This window comes from Muntiacus reevesi, chromosome 4 (assembly GCF_963930625.1).
Source record: "Muntiacus reevesi chromosome 4, mMunRee1.1, whole genome shotgun sequence".
NCBI classification, from domain to species: domain Eukaryota; kingdom Metazoa; phylum Chordata; class Mammalia; order Artiodactyla; family Cervidae; genus Muntiacus; species Muntiacus reevesi.
The window spans coordinates 108,026,460-108,039,321 of NC_089252.1; the positions used below are offsets into that span (position 1 = coordinate 108,026,460).

Here is a 12,862-nt window from a genome sequence, read left to right on the forward strand (position 1 = left end):
TTTCTTCCTCCCTTCCCTCCCCCCGCCCCCCCCCCTCCGCCTTTCCTTCCATTTTGGTTGCATTTTTACTTTATTTTGGTGTGTATTTGATTTACTCTGATTTTTTTTCAGGTGTACAGCAACATGATTTAGTTATACATACATCCATAGATCTCTGTGTGTACAGTATATATGGATATATAGATCTGTATATACATACATATATAGTGTATATATACTGTACACACACACACATGTACAGATTCTGACCCAGGGCTGAGTAGAATCCCATGTGCTCCACGTTAGGCCTTGGTGACTGTTACTTACACTACTGTGTATATGTCAGTTTTATGAGCAGGTGGCGCTAGTGGTAAAGAACCATCTGTCAGTGCAGGAGATATAGGAGACATGGGTTTGATCCCTGGACGGGAAGATCGCCTGGAGAGGGACATGGCAACCCCCTCCAGTATTCTCACCTGGAGAATCCCATGGACAGAGGAGCCTGTGAGCTACAGTCCATGGGGTCACAAAGAGTCGGACTCGCCTGAAGCGACCGAGCACGCACAGATGTCAGTCCTAACCTCCTGATTTACCCCAGACGCACCACTCAACAGCCGTGCGAACCTCCCCTCCCCACGGGCCCAGGCTTCTCTGAGGGTGCCTGAAGACAGGCCGTCTCCACCCCACCCCGTCCTGGGCCCTGCTCTGACCTCGGCAGCCTCACTTCCGCCACACAACCCCCCCAACCACGCAGGGTCAGCCTGGTGACCAGCAACTGTCTGGGTCTCCGGCTGCAGCTGCCATCCTTACAGATGAGCGTCCAGCTCTGCTGATGACCCGCACACCTTCCTGTGTTCATCTTTTTCAAGGGCTCCCGAAACCAGGGGCCACTTGGCTCTCTGTACATCCCAGGGTCAAGAGGAGCCTGTGTGTCCATCCACTCTGGGCCAAAGGCTGGCATGGCCCAGAGAAGTTCAGCAGAATGTGTGTTTGAGGCCTGGGGCACCCACCCACACCCACCAGGAGCTGGATCTTGACCCCCCAGTGCTGGTGGGTGAGCTGGCTGACCCACTGAAGAGCCGAAACTAGTCACCTGTGTACTTAACTGTCTGCATTGCTGGCCCCAGAGAGGTGCTTTTCACCTCTTTTGCGGACAGAGAACGTGAGGCTTTGAAGACTAAGTCCTCTGACCTGGTTCACACCGCGTTAAGCTCTGCAGCAGGGATGTGGCTCTTGGGTCCGTCAGGCTCTGTAATCTAAGGCCCTTTAGGGGCATCATCTGGGCCGGTGATCCAGCTCCCCCAGAATCTGCCTGAATGTGCCCCTACTCCAGGCCAAGCCCCTCTGCATTGGCCCAGCTCACGTCTCCTCCTAAAAGCACACTCGAGCCTCAGGAGGCCCTGCCCACCAAGCCTGCCAGGTTATCCGAGGTGGGGCCTGGTGCCTGCCCACCGCAGGCTGCCTTCCTGGCTCAAGGTCTCAGGCATCAGTCAGCCTTGAGGAGGGCAGCATCCTGTCCCGCGGGGTCGTGAGGCTGGCGAGGTAACCCCCGCCATCACGCCTCCACCAGGGCAGACCAGGCGCCCCCGTCCCGCCCTCTCCAGGTGCCCGGAGCGGTACCCAGGCTGACTCAGGCTCCAGTGAGGACGAGGCAGCCAGCGAGGCCCGCAGCACTGCCAGCGAGTGTCCCAGCCAGCTGAGCGCCGCCGCCGAGGAGAGCCTGGGTGAGAGGGGATGGCGTGTGGCGGGGACCCCACGGGGCTCCAGGCATGGGCCGGAAGGGGCATGACGAGCTGGCCTTGCAGGGGGGGAAGCCGTGGAAGAGCAGGGTCAGCAGGAGGACCTTGAGGAGAAGGTGAAGGAGTATGTGGACTGCCTCACAGACAAGAGGTACCCCGACCTCCAGCCAGCCCCGTCCCACGCCCCTGCTCTGCCCGCACCGGCTGCCAGGGCGGGCTGGCCCATGAAACCCCTTCTCCGTCCCCCAGTGCCAAGACCCGGCAGGGCGCTCTCGAGAGCCTGCGCCTGGCCCTCGCAGCCCGTCTGCTCCCCGACTTCTTGCTGGAGCGCCGCCTCACCCTGGCCGACGCCTTGGAAAAGTGCCTCAAGAAAGGTGGGGCCCGGGGGTGCAGGGGGGCAGCCCTGAACCGGCTGGGTGCTGGCCCTCGCTGCCCTGGACTGACCGCCGGCCTTCCCGCAGGCAAGGGCGAGGAGCAGGCCTTGGCTGCGGCCGTGCTGGGCCTGCTGTGCGTGCAGCTGGGCCCCGGCCCCAAGGGCGAGGAGTTCTTCCACAGCCTGCAGCCGCTGCTCGTCTCTGTGCTCAGCGACAGCGCGGCTAGCCCTGCTGCCCGGCTCCACGTGAGTGTCCTCGCCCGGGCCACCCCGCCTGCACCTCATCCCCCCCGCCTCCAGGCTCCCCCTACTCTGAGGGTGAGCCCCGGCCGGCGGCTAGGAGCCCAGGCCCGCCTCTGACCGCCGGCCGCTTTACTCTCCTCCCAGCAGTGCGCATCCGCTCTCGGCTTGGGCTGCTACGTGGCCGCCGCCGACATCGAGGTGAGTGGCCTAGAGGCCCCGGCGGGAGAGCCCCCGGGCCCCGGCTCTGACCCTGAGCCCCTCCCCTGCCCCCTCTGCGCCCCCCAGGACCTGGTCTCCTGCCTCACCTGCTTGGAAGGTGTTTTCAGCCGGGCCTGCAGCGGGCGGGGCTCCGGCCCCGTGGTCCCCGCCAGCCTGCAGGGCCTGCTCTGCGCAGCCCTGCAGGCCTGGGCGCTGCTCCTCACCATCTGCCCCAGCACGCACATCGGCCCCATCCTGGACAGGTAGGGGCGCTGCGCCCCCGCCCCCGGAGCGGGAGGGCCGGGCTGAAGAGGCCCCCCCGACCCGCACACAATGGCTCAGCCTGCCCCTTCCCCAGGCAGCTGCCCCGGCTGCCCCAGCTCCTGTCCAGCGAGAGTGTGAACCTGCGGATGGCTGCCGGCGAGACCATCGCCTTGCTCTTTGAGCTCGCCCGGGACCTTGAGGTGTGAGAGCCAGGGGCGCGCTTGGGAGGGTGCCTGCCAACGCCTCCTGCCAGTCTGGGGCGGGGTGCAGGGGACGCCCCAGAGAGCAAGGCAGCCTGAGGTCACTACAGAGGGGACGCGGCCCCCACCGACTCAGATGCCGGGTGCTCTGAGGGGGCCCCCTGGCCGGGGTGTCTGGTACAGGCAGGGGCCAAGGAGGAGGGATGGGGGGTCAGGCAGAGGAGAACACCTCTCCCTCCGAGAAAGGCAAGGTTGGGGCGACCCCACCGGGCTCAGAGCCAGCGGCGCTCAGGCCCGCCCCGTGTCCTCCCCGGCTCCGCTGCAGGAGGACTTTGTCTATGAGGACATTGAGGCCCTCTGCGGGGAGCTGCGCACTCTGGCCACCGACAGCAACAAGTACCGGGCCAAGGCCGACCGCCGGCGCCAGCGCTCCACCTTCCGGGCGGTGCTGCATTTCGTTGAGGTGCGTGTGCGGAGGGGCGCAGCCCCGCGCGGGTCCACCCCACCCCCGACCCCCGGGCGCAGTCGGGCATAGCCGGCGAGCCCAGTCCTGGCCCCTCTCACCTGCAGGGCGGCGAGTGTGAGGAGGAGACCATCCGCTTCGGCCTCGAGGTGCTCTACGTGGACAGCTGGGCCCGGCGCCGGGTCTACGCCGCCTTCAAGGACGCGCTGGGCTCCGGGATGCACCACCACCTCCAGGTGGGCGGGCGGACGGGCGGGCGGGGAAGGGGCACCCTGGGGCGGTGCCACGCGGACCCGAGCTCACGGCCTTCTCGACCCCCAGAACAACGAGCTGCTCCGGGACATCTTCAGCCTGGGCCCGGTGCTGGTGCTGGACGCCGCTGCCCTGAAGGCCTGCAAGATCTCCCGTTTCGAGAAGGTTCGGCCCCTTTCTCTCTCCTCCACTGCTTTGGCCTGGCGCGCTGGCGGGGGCTGGAGGAGGCCGGCCCGCCGCCTCCCCGCTCACGCCCTCACTCTGCGCCCCCAGCACCTGTACAACGCGGCGGCCTTCAGAGCCAGGACCAAGGCGCGCAGCCGCGTGCGGGACAAGCGGGCGGACGTCCTGTGACAGACTGTCCGCGGCCTCGCCTGTTTCTTTTAACAGAAGACCGTGCAACAGCTGGTCCCTGCCAGGACTTGTCGCTTTTATTTTTTTAATGACAAAACCAAAGAGATACGGGGCTGGGCTGGCTGGAGGTCACTCGGGACCCGCACGCAGCCCTGTGGCCTCTCCCCGTCTCAGGGCCGCGGGCGGGCAGAAGGCGGCGCCTTCCTCAGGCCTTGTGCCCCTGCGATGAGTCACTTCTTGTGTGTGTGTGTGTGGGTGGGTGGGGGGGTGTCTGGACAAACGCCACAGTGGGGAGGTGATACTATCTGGAGTGGAGTTTTGTGCTGGTTTTTAAAGATGATTCGAGATAATTAAACAGAACGCGCAGCCTTCTGTGGCCCCGGCTGTTTCCTCTGCCCGCCCTCCCACCGGGTTTGCACGCCACTGGGCCTCCCCGTCCCCATCTGCTTACCTGGGCCCTCCGAAAGTCTGCCCGCCATGGCCCGCCTCCCTCCTCCCCGGAGCCCAGCCTGCCTTTTGAGCGTGGAGACTGGACCCCGCATTGGGAGGCCTGGCTGAGTTTGGGTGACCAGCTATTTTTAGGCTTCTGGACCCACCATCTGGAGGAGGCCAGTGGGTGCTGCCAGGCCCCAAGAGGAGCCAGGAGGCTGGTGTGGTTTCCTCTGACCTTGGGCCACACCAGGCGGAGCCTCGGCCTCAGAGGGCCTGGCCTGGCTGGAGAAGGCACGAGAGGCGGGCAGTTGTGGGGTCAGATCAAATCTCACGCCAAAACCACACCCAGGAAGTCGTGAGGAGCAGCAGTGGGAGAGGAGAAAGCTGCCAACGGCCACTTTATTCCCCGGCACATACCCCCAGGCCCCGGGTCCGAGCGGCATCTCAGCCGGGTGCTCGGACCTCACTGGAGTTGAGCCTCCGCAGCTGGCTGAGGCTGGCGAGCCGGAGTTTGAGCAGCACCTCCTCCTGGGTTCTCAGCGTGTGCGCCAGCACGCGGAGGGACTCGCTCTGCAGCACTGCCGGAGGAATGGGGATCAGCCACCCCCAACACCCTGCCCTCCCAGCCCCGAACTGCCTCGGTCTCCCCCTTCGGCTGGCTCCCGACGCCCTCCCTACCACTCAGGTAGACGGCCAGCACGGCCAGCGCCAGGCAGGTGAGGACCAGCAGCGCGAGCAGCAGCAGGAAGGCCCCGCGGCTGTGCACCGGGCTGCAGCCGGCCTGGGCGCACAGTGAGGGCGGCAGCACGCCCAGCAGCTCGCCCCACGGCTGCCCCTCCTCGGCCAGGTAGGGGCACAGCGGACCTGCAGGGCAAAGGGGGCATCAGGAGGGCAGGCAGGTGAGCCTGCGTTCCTCCCCGCTCCCTGTGCTCAGACCAGCCGCCCCGCTCCCCTGCCCTCTCTCACCGCCGTTGTGAAGATCGCTGATGGACTCCACCTGGTGGAGGCGCACCTCCTCCACGTGGTTGGGAGCCAGCGGCGCCCTGCTCCTCATCAGGGCCGCGGTGTCTGCGGGGGCAGCGTGGGGCTGGTTGAGCCAGCAGGTCAGGCCCCCCTCGCCCTTCCAGAGGGTGTCCGGCGGCAGCAGGGGTAGAAGGGGCCTTCGGACTCCTAATCCCCTAAAACCAACTCAGAAATGACCTGTGATTTGCAGCCAAGACGACCCGAGAACCACGTGGGCCTGTCTCACCCACAGGAGCAGGAAGGGCACCCGACTTAGCTTTGTTTCCCCCAGGCAGGCAGGGACTCTCGGGCAGTCCTCTCTGCCTGCTCGTGGCCAGATCATTGGAGGACTAAACCCACGGCCCGAACACTCACTGCTGCAGCCGCTGCGGTCAGTTTGCCCCACACGCCCTGTGCCTACCACCTTGTTCCTGTCCCCAACAGCAGCAGCCAGCGTGGTGCCCTTCCCTCCTGGCCTCTGCTCTGCCAGATTCTGAGAACTCTCTTCTCACTCAGGATCACAAGGAGGCCGCCTTTGTTACCTAACTGCTGCACGTGCCTGCGAGGTCTCCCCTCCAGGCTGCCTGAGCATTTAGCTTGTTTCCAGTTCCGTCCTGAATTCAGTAAGTCCTAGGAAAGGATGTGTACAAAGGTTCCCCCCAATTTCCCAGTAGTTAATAAGGATGGATTCCTAGAAATAGAATTAGCTATCATCAGGTTTTCCCCGGGGATAGTTGTCCAGAGCCCCTAAAAGTGTACAACATCGCCACCATTAGGCATCTCCACTGAAAAAAAATTTTATATATGTAAGCGTTCACATACATATTTGCTAAGTTAGGAGACGGTGGTTCTTCCCCCCTCATCCTCTTTAAATTTTGGCCCCTTGAGATCTCCAGGACTTCCCTGGTGGTGCAGTGGCTACGAGTCCACCTGCCAGTGAGGGAGACACGGGTTCAATCCCTGGGCCAGGATGATTTCACGCGCTGCAGAGCAGCTAGGGCTGTGTGCCACAACTCCGAGCCCACGTCCTGCAAGTACTGAAGCCTGAGCGCCTACAGCCTGTGCGCCTCGACGGGAAGTTGCCGCAGTGAGAAGCCTGCACGCCAAAGAGTAGCCCCCGCTCTCTGCAGCTAGAGAAGCCAGTACAGTGCAAAAAAAAAATAATAATAAATATAAAAAACCTCCAGAAGCCTGGCTGGAAGCTAGAAAACAAATTTGGGGGCATTGGGAGGACATCTCCAGATACAGCCAAGGGTGATGGGACTCTATGGGTCTCTGGCTTTTAGAATACTACCTCGAGGGACTTCCCTGGCGGTCCAGTGGTTAAAACTCCGCACTCCCAATGCAGGGGTTGCTGGGTTCAATTCCTGATCAGGGAACTAGATCCCACATGCCACAGTTAAGACCTGGCGCAGTCAAATAAATTAAAATTTAAAAAAAAAAAAAAAAAATAGAATACTACCTCGACTTTCATATTTGCTTCAGACTGGCTTTTGAGATGCTCGAAATGTGTAAAACAAAAACGCTGTCTGGGTAGTGGCAGGTTGGGGTCATATTAAATGCCTTCTGTGCACTTGGCTGTGCTTTTTCCACGCTAAAAACTGAACTTAGATTCTGTTTGTGACCACAAAACAGACATAGAGAATGTCACCCTTAAGACGTCAAAAGGAAGCACAGAGCCCCACACGCAGGGCCAGGCCCTCCCATTCAGTAACAAACGCTGACCCTGGGTGGGGCGGGGGCAGTTGACCGGCTGGTCCCACACGCTGGCCAGCATCGAATGGGAAGCTGCCCAGGTCCCTATGCTCCCCGCTCTGATCAGGCCTCCGTACCTCCTGCCCGAAGTGCGGCAATTAGGAGACTGGCCACCAGAGTCTAACTAGAAGTCAGTCTGGCCAGGCCAAGGGACCCCAACCTTTAGCCAGATGGGGCCACACAGGCCCACATGGAGGCCAGAAGCCGATCACTCCCAGTCCCTGGGCCATGGGCCCAAATGCTCCCCAAGACCGCCTCCCGTGCCCGATCCTATGTCCTCCCTGAAGGCAGACCTTCCCTGACCAGCCTGCCCCACCCACACCCACTTGGGCCTATAGGTGACCCTGCCCCAGCTGGGGAGCTGCCCCTAATTCCTCCCGCTGTCCTTCGCACTGGGGACAGGTATGAGATGAGGAGGCATTCCCGGCAGGAGAGGCCCTTCCTCCACGTGTAGGGGACACGGGGCCTGATGACGCGTCAAGGAAGTGAGGTCAGTGGGACAGGAGCCAGGTTTCTCCACGGTCCACAGGGTCACAGTACTGGGGCCTTACCCGCTCCCTGCCCAGCGATCATCTCCTACCTTCCTGGGTCTCCTCTGACATGGCGGGCGGCGGGGGGCTGATGAGGGTGCCCAGTAGCAGGACCAGATAGAAGCAGCGGTGGCTCCGCTGAGAGGCCGGCGAAGGCCTGGCCACCTCCCAACCTCGGCTGAAAATAGACGTGAGCTCAGCACTATGGGTTATATTTAGAGGGGGCATCTCCCAGCCATGGGAAGGAGCAGAGTGACCTACATGGACCAGGCTAGGCTGTCCGCCTGGTGACCCAGGCCAGAGCACAGCTCCAGCGGTGCACGCCCCCTGAGGGCCTTGCCGTTCACGTCTGCAGGGCCCTGGCATCATCCAGACAGACCTCCAGCGATGCCCCCCATGGCAGCCGAAACACGCAAAGGCGCCCCGTGCATCTCCACCCTCCGCCTCTGAAGACCTCTTCTCCTGGCAGATGTGGGATAAGCACCCACCACTGTGTGATCTGCTGGCATCACAGATTAGGGGTGATGGACTACTGGAGCCCAGTACCCTGAGGACTCCGAGAGGCCCCCTAAGGGGACAGAGACATCCCCCAAACACATGCAGGTACCCCTGCTGGTCGGTCGAAGGTCATTACTTCATTTACAGTTACTAAGTTTACAGTTTTGGGTTTAGGAGTGAGTGTTCCCTTTCAGACCTCAATTTTCTCATCTGTAAAACAGGAGTAATGATGGTTTCCACCTGGCACAGTGGACAGGCAAATGGAAAATACCTCGTCCGAAGCGCTCAGCCCAATGCAAAGTTTGCAAAGTTTTGATCTTCCTCTCTCCACAATGGCAGACAGATCACACAAGGTTATGAGAGGATGCCCATCACCTCTGGCCCTTAAGGAGAGCAAGTGCTCCAGCTTAGAACCCGCCCTTGTGGACCCCTGTGCCCCTCCTTCCCAAGTGAGACAAAGCCAGACAGTGCTGTACTTTCTAAACATCCCAACTCCCATCACTCCGCTCCATCACACTGACCTCCTTGATATCCTCAGACTTGAGCTCATTCCCCCATCAGGACCTCGGCGGGCTGTTCCCTGCTTGGAGCGCTGTTCCCTAGATGTCCCCATGGGCTGGCTCCTGTCATGTTACTCAAGTATCACCCCTCCTCAGTGAGGCCTTCTGCTCACATTTTCCCAACTTTATTTTTTCCATAGCATTTAACCCAGGAATTGTATCATTCAGAATATATAGCTGACAGACTCTGAAGCTGTGCACTGGAAAACCCATGTATAACTTTGCAGTCCCCCCCCCCCCACCGCCCCCCGGGTCCATGGTCTGAATCTGCAGATTTCACAAACTGGGGATCCTGTCGTACTGTTTATTGGAAAAAAAAAACCCATCTAAATGGATTCCATACAGTTCAAACTGGTGCTGTTCAAAGGTCAAATATACTACGCATGTCAGTATCTGTTTAGGTTTTAGAGTCTCCACTCAGTCACGTGGACCCAGCTTTAATCCTCACCACAGTCTCCTTAAAAGAAACAGATGTCTGACACTTCTAGGAAGTGGTCCAAGGCCACAAGGCAAGAACCAGTGAGAACAAACCTCTTCTAAAGCAACAGAATACAAAGAAACAATAAAGGACTAAAAATAAGTGCAGGCATGCTCACTTGGGGAAAACTGTGAAGAAGATACAAAAGATGCAAAAAGACCAGAAACTCAACTGTGATCTCTGAGGTGTGGGAGAACAAGCAGGGCACCACTCATGATCAGATACACACGGCAAGGATGTGGGCAGACTTTTACCACCTAAACCATGGATCTGACCCTATTTTCACCCTGTTTAAAGGACCAGCTCACAAGGACCACCACACCATTCCCGGGGAGGGCGAGATGAGGGACATGTATGTGATAGACTATCAGCCAAAAACATCGCCATTGAAATTATGAAATGATGCCACTGGTAGCCACAAGGATGGCCCTGAACAGGCAATAAACTGAAGGAAGCAAGCCAGACAGGAGACAATAACATAGGATGTCCCTTCTAAAGCAAAGGAAAAAAGATGCCAAGGAAGAAACTTACAACCCATAAGAGACGCTTAGAATTGAAAGACACAAAAAGGGTTCCAAAACAAGAAAAAGCACTGAGGATGCGTTCCACAGGAGGTTTGGCCAAACAGAGACACAGAAATGTGTGTCTGTAAAAAATAATCCACAGGATTCTCTCCATCCTGCCTCCATCCACACATAGAATTCTGGACCTAAACCCTATACACAGAAATCTCTACCTGTAATGAATAATCCAAAGAATTTCCTTCTTCCTTCCTTGTTCACATATGAAGAAAACTGTATCTGAGACAGATAACCCACAGGGACCTGATGGGGACCACGTTCCTCAACCTTCTGCAATTAGCTCTATAGGAAGGGCAGTCAGAAGAGACTAGATACACTCCACATATGCCTAATACCTGAAACGGTCGGCTGAACAGTGACGATAACACAGCTTGCAAAAGGACTATACTCCAAGAGACTACTGGCGTGACGTTCACTCCAGAAAAGGAGAAAGGGCAGTGAGCACTCTTTCCCCTCAAAGCCTCTGAACTTGGAGCGAGATCTCATCCCTGCAGCCTGATCAGACATTGGACCCATGCCTTCCCTGGGATAAGGTCGACACAGCCAGGTAGGGTGCCCTGTCCTGAGCCCCATCTGAATCCTCTCTGCTCGTCTCTGCCTGGGACTACAGTCCCGAGGAAGACCAAGGCATCCAGGGCCTTTGGGTTCCGTCGGCATAATAGTCACCCAGCCTCCACGCCTCCTGGTGCTGGGGTTCCCGCCGCAAACCCTTCCTGAAAGTGCAGCCCCCTGGGCTTCTATGTGAAAGTGAAAGTCGCTCAGTCATGTCTGACACTTTGTGACCCCATGGACTATACAGAATTACCCATGGAATTCTCCAGGCCAGAATACTGGAGTGGGTAGCCTTTTCCTTCTCCAGGGGATCTTGCCAACTCAGGGATCAAACCCACGTCTTCTGCATTGCAGGCGGATTCTTTACCAGCTGAGCCACAAGGGAAGCCCAAGAATATTGGAGTGGGTAGCCCTGCCCTTCTCCAGGGGATCTTCCCAACCCAGGGATCAAACCCACGTCTCCTGCGTTGCAGGCGGATTCTTTACCGACCGAGCTATCAGAGAAGCACCTTCAGAAAGGTTCTGCGGCCTTGGTTTGGACTGGTCCGGAAGGGAGGGGCTGTGAGGCTTTAGGGGAAAGCAGCAGTGAGATAACTGTTCAAGCCGACTTGCCCGGAGGCTCTGTTTGCCTGAGGAACCACAGGCGGGCAGGAGAAAGTGCTGCCGTCTTGTGGACACTTCCTGTAACTACAACATGACGTGACCATGGCTCCTTACTTGCACCTCGAATTCACAAGGCCAGGGGCCTCTTAGACACAGCTGCCTTCACAAAATGTCCTGGGGCAGATTTTGAAGGGACAAATTCCCAACACAAGGGACTTTCAAGAGGCCAGTTACCACAGGTCACTTAGCCTCACAACCTTTGAGGAGACAAAAGAAAAATGTCCACAAACCTGCACCCTAAGAGAGGACGCTCAGCATCCCTAACTATGACAGGCATGCCAATCAAAACGGCGACGAGAGTGCAAACCCCGCCGCTCAGAATGGCCATCCTCATAAAGCCGCAGGCCATAAATGGGGAAAATACCCCGGTGGAACTGGAATCTCCCAATACAATTTGCAACAATGTACAATGGCAAGAACCAATGTAATGAACAGGCATCAAATGCCAGACTAAATCAGTATGAAAGGCTATGCCTGAGATCTGACGTCACATCTGGGCGTATACGCGGACAAAAGCATTGTTCCAAAAGGCACATGCACCCCATGGATCACTGTGAGAGGACCTATGTAAGCCAAGACACAGAGCAACCAAAGTCTTCACTGACCAATTAAAGTTTTAACCAGTTGAGGTACATGTATACGACGGACTATTATGGAGCCATAAAAGACCACCATGGGAATTATGAAATGATGCTGCTATGAGCTACCACGATGGACCTGGATGGATCATAGGCTAGGGGAAGCTCTCCAGACAGAGGGAGACAATAGCATAGGATATCCCTTCTAAAGAAAAAAGGAAGAAATTTACAACCCAGACAGAGACTCTTAGAATTGAAACACCCACAAAGGCTTAAAAAAAAAAAAAAACTGAATTGCTGGGACTAAATCATCAGGAGGTCGGGCTTCAGAGAGACACAGAAATCTGTATCTGTAAAAATAATCCACCAGGATGATCTCCTTCCCGCCTCCATCCACACATACACAGAATTCTGGACCTCTCCCCTATATAAAGAAATCAGTAACATCTGTAAGATAATCCACAAGGATATGTGCCTTCCTTTCTGTTTCATAGGAAGAAAACTGTATCTGAGACAGAAAAACCACAGGGACTGGACGGGGACCATGTTTCTCAACCTTCTGCAATTAGCTCTATGGGAAGGGCAGTCAGAAGAGACTAGATACATTCCACATATGCCCAATACCTGAAACAGTTGGCTGAACAGTGACGACAACACGGCTTGCAGAAGGACTATATTCCAAGAGACTACTGGCGTGACATTCACTCCAGAAAAGGAGAAAGGGCAATGAGCACTCTTTCCCCTCAAAGCCTCTGAACTTGGAGCGAGATCGCATCCCTGCAGCCTGATCAGACACTGGACCCATGTCTCCCCTGGGGTAAGGTCGACACAGCCAGGTAGGGTGCCCTGTCCTGAGCCCCATCTGAAACCTCTTCTCTGTTCTGCCTGGGACCAGAGCCCTGAGTGCGATCAAGGCATCCAGGGCCTTGGGGGTCTTGCGCCAAATAGTCACCCAGCCTCCATTTCTTCTGGTGCTGCGTTTCGCTGCTCAAAGCTCCCTCCTGAATGTGAACTTCTAAGCACCTTCAGCCAGGTACTGCAGCCCCCTGGATTGTTTCAGAGCTGTGCGCGTGTGAATTTAGGGGAAGAAGTAGTGAGATAGTGCCCTTTGGTGCGTACTCAGGCACAATTCTCTTATTCGCAGCCCAGCAAGCCGACTTTCCCTATT

General features: G+C 57.7%; 2 protein-coding genes across 4 annotated transcripts in view; one reads left to right on the top strand and one right to left on the bottom strand.

Moving 5' to 3' along the window:
• The window catches only part of IFRD2 (interferon related developmental regulator 2), a 27,913-nt gene extending 23,480 nt beyond the window's left edge, over positions 1 to 4,433 (top strand). Inside the window, exons 2-12 of the mRNA XM_065933632.1 lie at positions 1,584 to 1,703; positions 1,785 to 1,869; positions 1,968 to 2,092; positions 2,180 to 2,337; positions 2,482 to 2,532; positions 2,620 to 2,795; positions 2,891 to 2,996; positions 3,322 to 3,459; positions 3,567 to 3,695; positions 3,781 to 3,876; positions 3,985 to 4,433. Of these exons, the coding sequence (XP_065789704.1) occupies positions 1,584 to 1,703; positions 1,785 to 1,869; positions 1,968 to 2,092; positions 2,180 to 2,337; positions 2,482 to 2,532; positions 2,620 to 2,795; positions 2,891 to 2,996; positions 3,322 to 3,459; positions 3,567 to 3,695; positions 3,781 to 3,876; positions 3,985 to 4,065 (1,265 nt within the window). The 3' untranslated portion in view covers positions 4,066 to 4,433. The remainder of the gene's footprint in view (positions 1 to 1,583; positions 1,704 to 1,784; positions 1,870 to 1,967; positions 2,093 to 2,179; positions 2,338 to 2,481; positions 2,533 to 2,619; positions 2,796 to 2,890; positions 2,997 to 3,321; positions 3,460 to 3,566; positions 3,696 to 3,780; positions 3,877 to 3,984) is intronic.
• On the bottom strand, positions 4,401 to 8,997 carry LSMEM2 (leucine rich single-pass membrane protein 2). Of its 3 annotated transcripts, XM_065933637.1 has the most exons (5): positions 8,804 to 8,997; positions 7,835 to 7,962; positions 5,464 to 5,565; positions 5,176 to 5,361; positions 4,401 to 5,075 (listed from the first exon to the last, which is right to left on the bottom strand). In XM_065933637.1, the coding sequence occupies exons 1-5, from the start codon at positions 8,893 to 8,895 to the stop codon at positions 4,942 to 4,944; spliced, it is 642 nt and encodes a 213-aa protein (XP_065789709.1). In that variant the 5' UTR covers positions 8,896 to 8,997; the 3' UTR covers positions 4,401 to 4,941. The 3 variants fall into 3 exon arrangements, with proteins under 3 accessions (XP_065789709.1, XP_065789706.1, XP_065789708.1); XM_065933634.1 differs by having other exon boundaries at positions 5,464 to 5,685; positions 7,835 to 8,825; XM_065933636.1 differs by having other exon boundaries at positions 7,835 to 8,821.
• Between the last annotated feature and the right edge of the window lie 3,865 nt (positions 8,998 to 12,862).

Coding starts and splice junctions, on each gene's coding strand:
- LSMEM2 (XM_065933634.1), bottom strand. CDS start 8,153: ATGATGCCAGGGCCCTGCAGACGTGAACGGCAAGGCCCTCAGGGGGCG. Junction 5,686..7,834: donor GTCAGAGGAGACCCAGGAAG/GTAGGAGATGAT, acceptor GTCATTTCTGAG/TTGGTTTTAGGGGATTAGGA. Junction 5,362..5,463: donor CAGCGATCTTCACAACGGCG/GTGAGAGAGGGC, acceptor TTTGCCCTGCAG/GTCCGCTGTGCCCCTACCTG.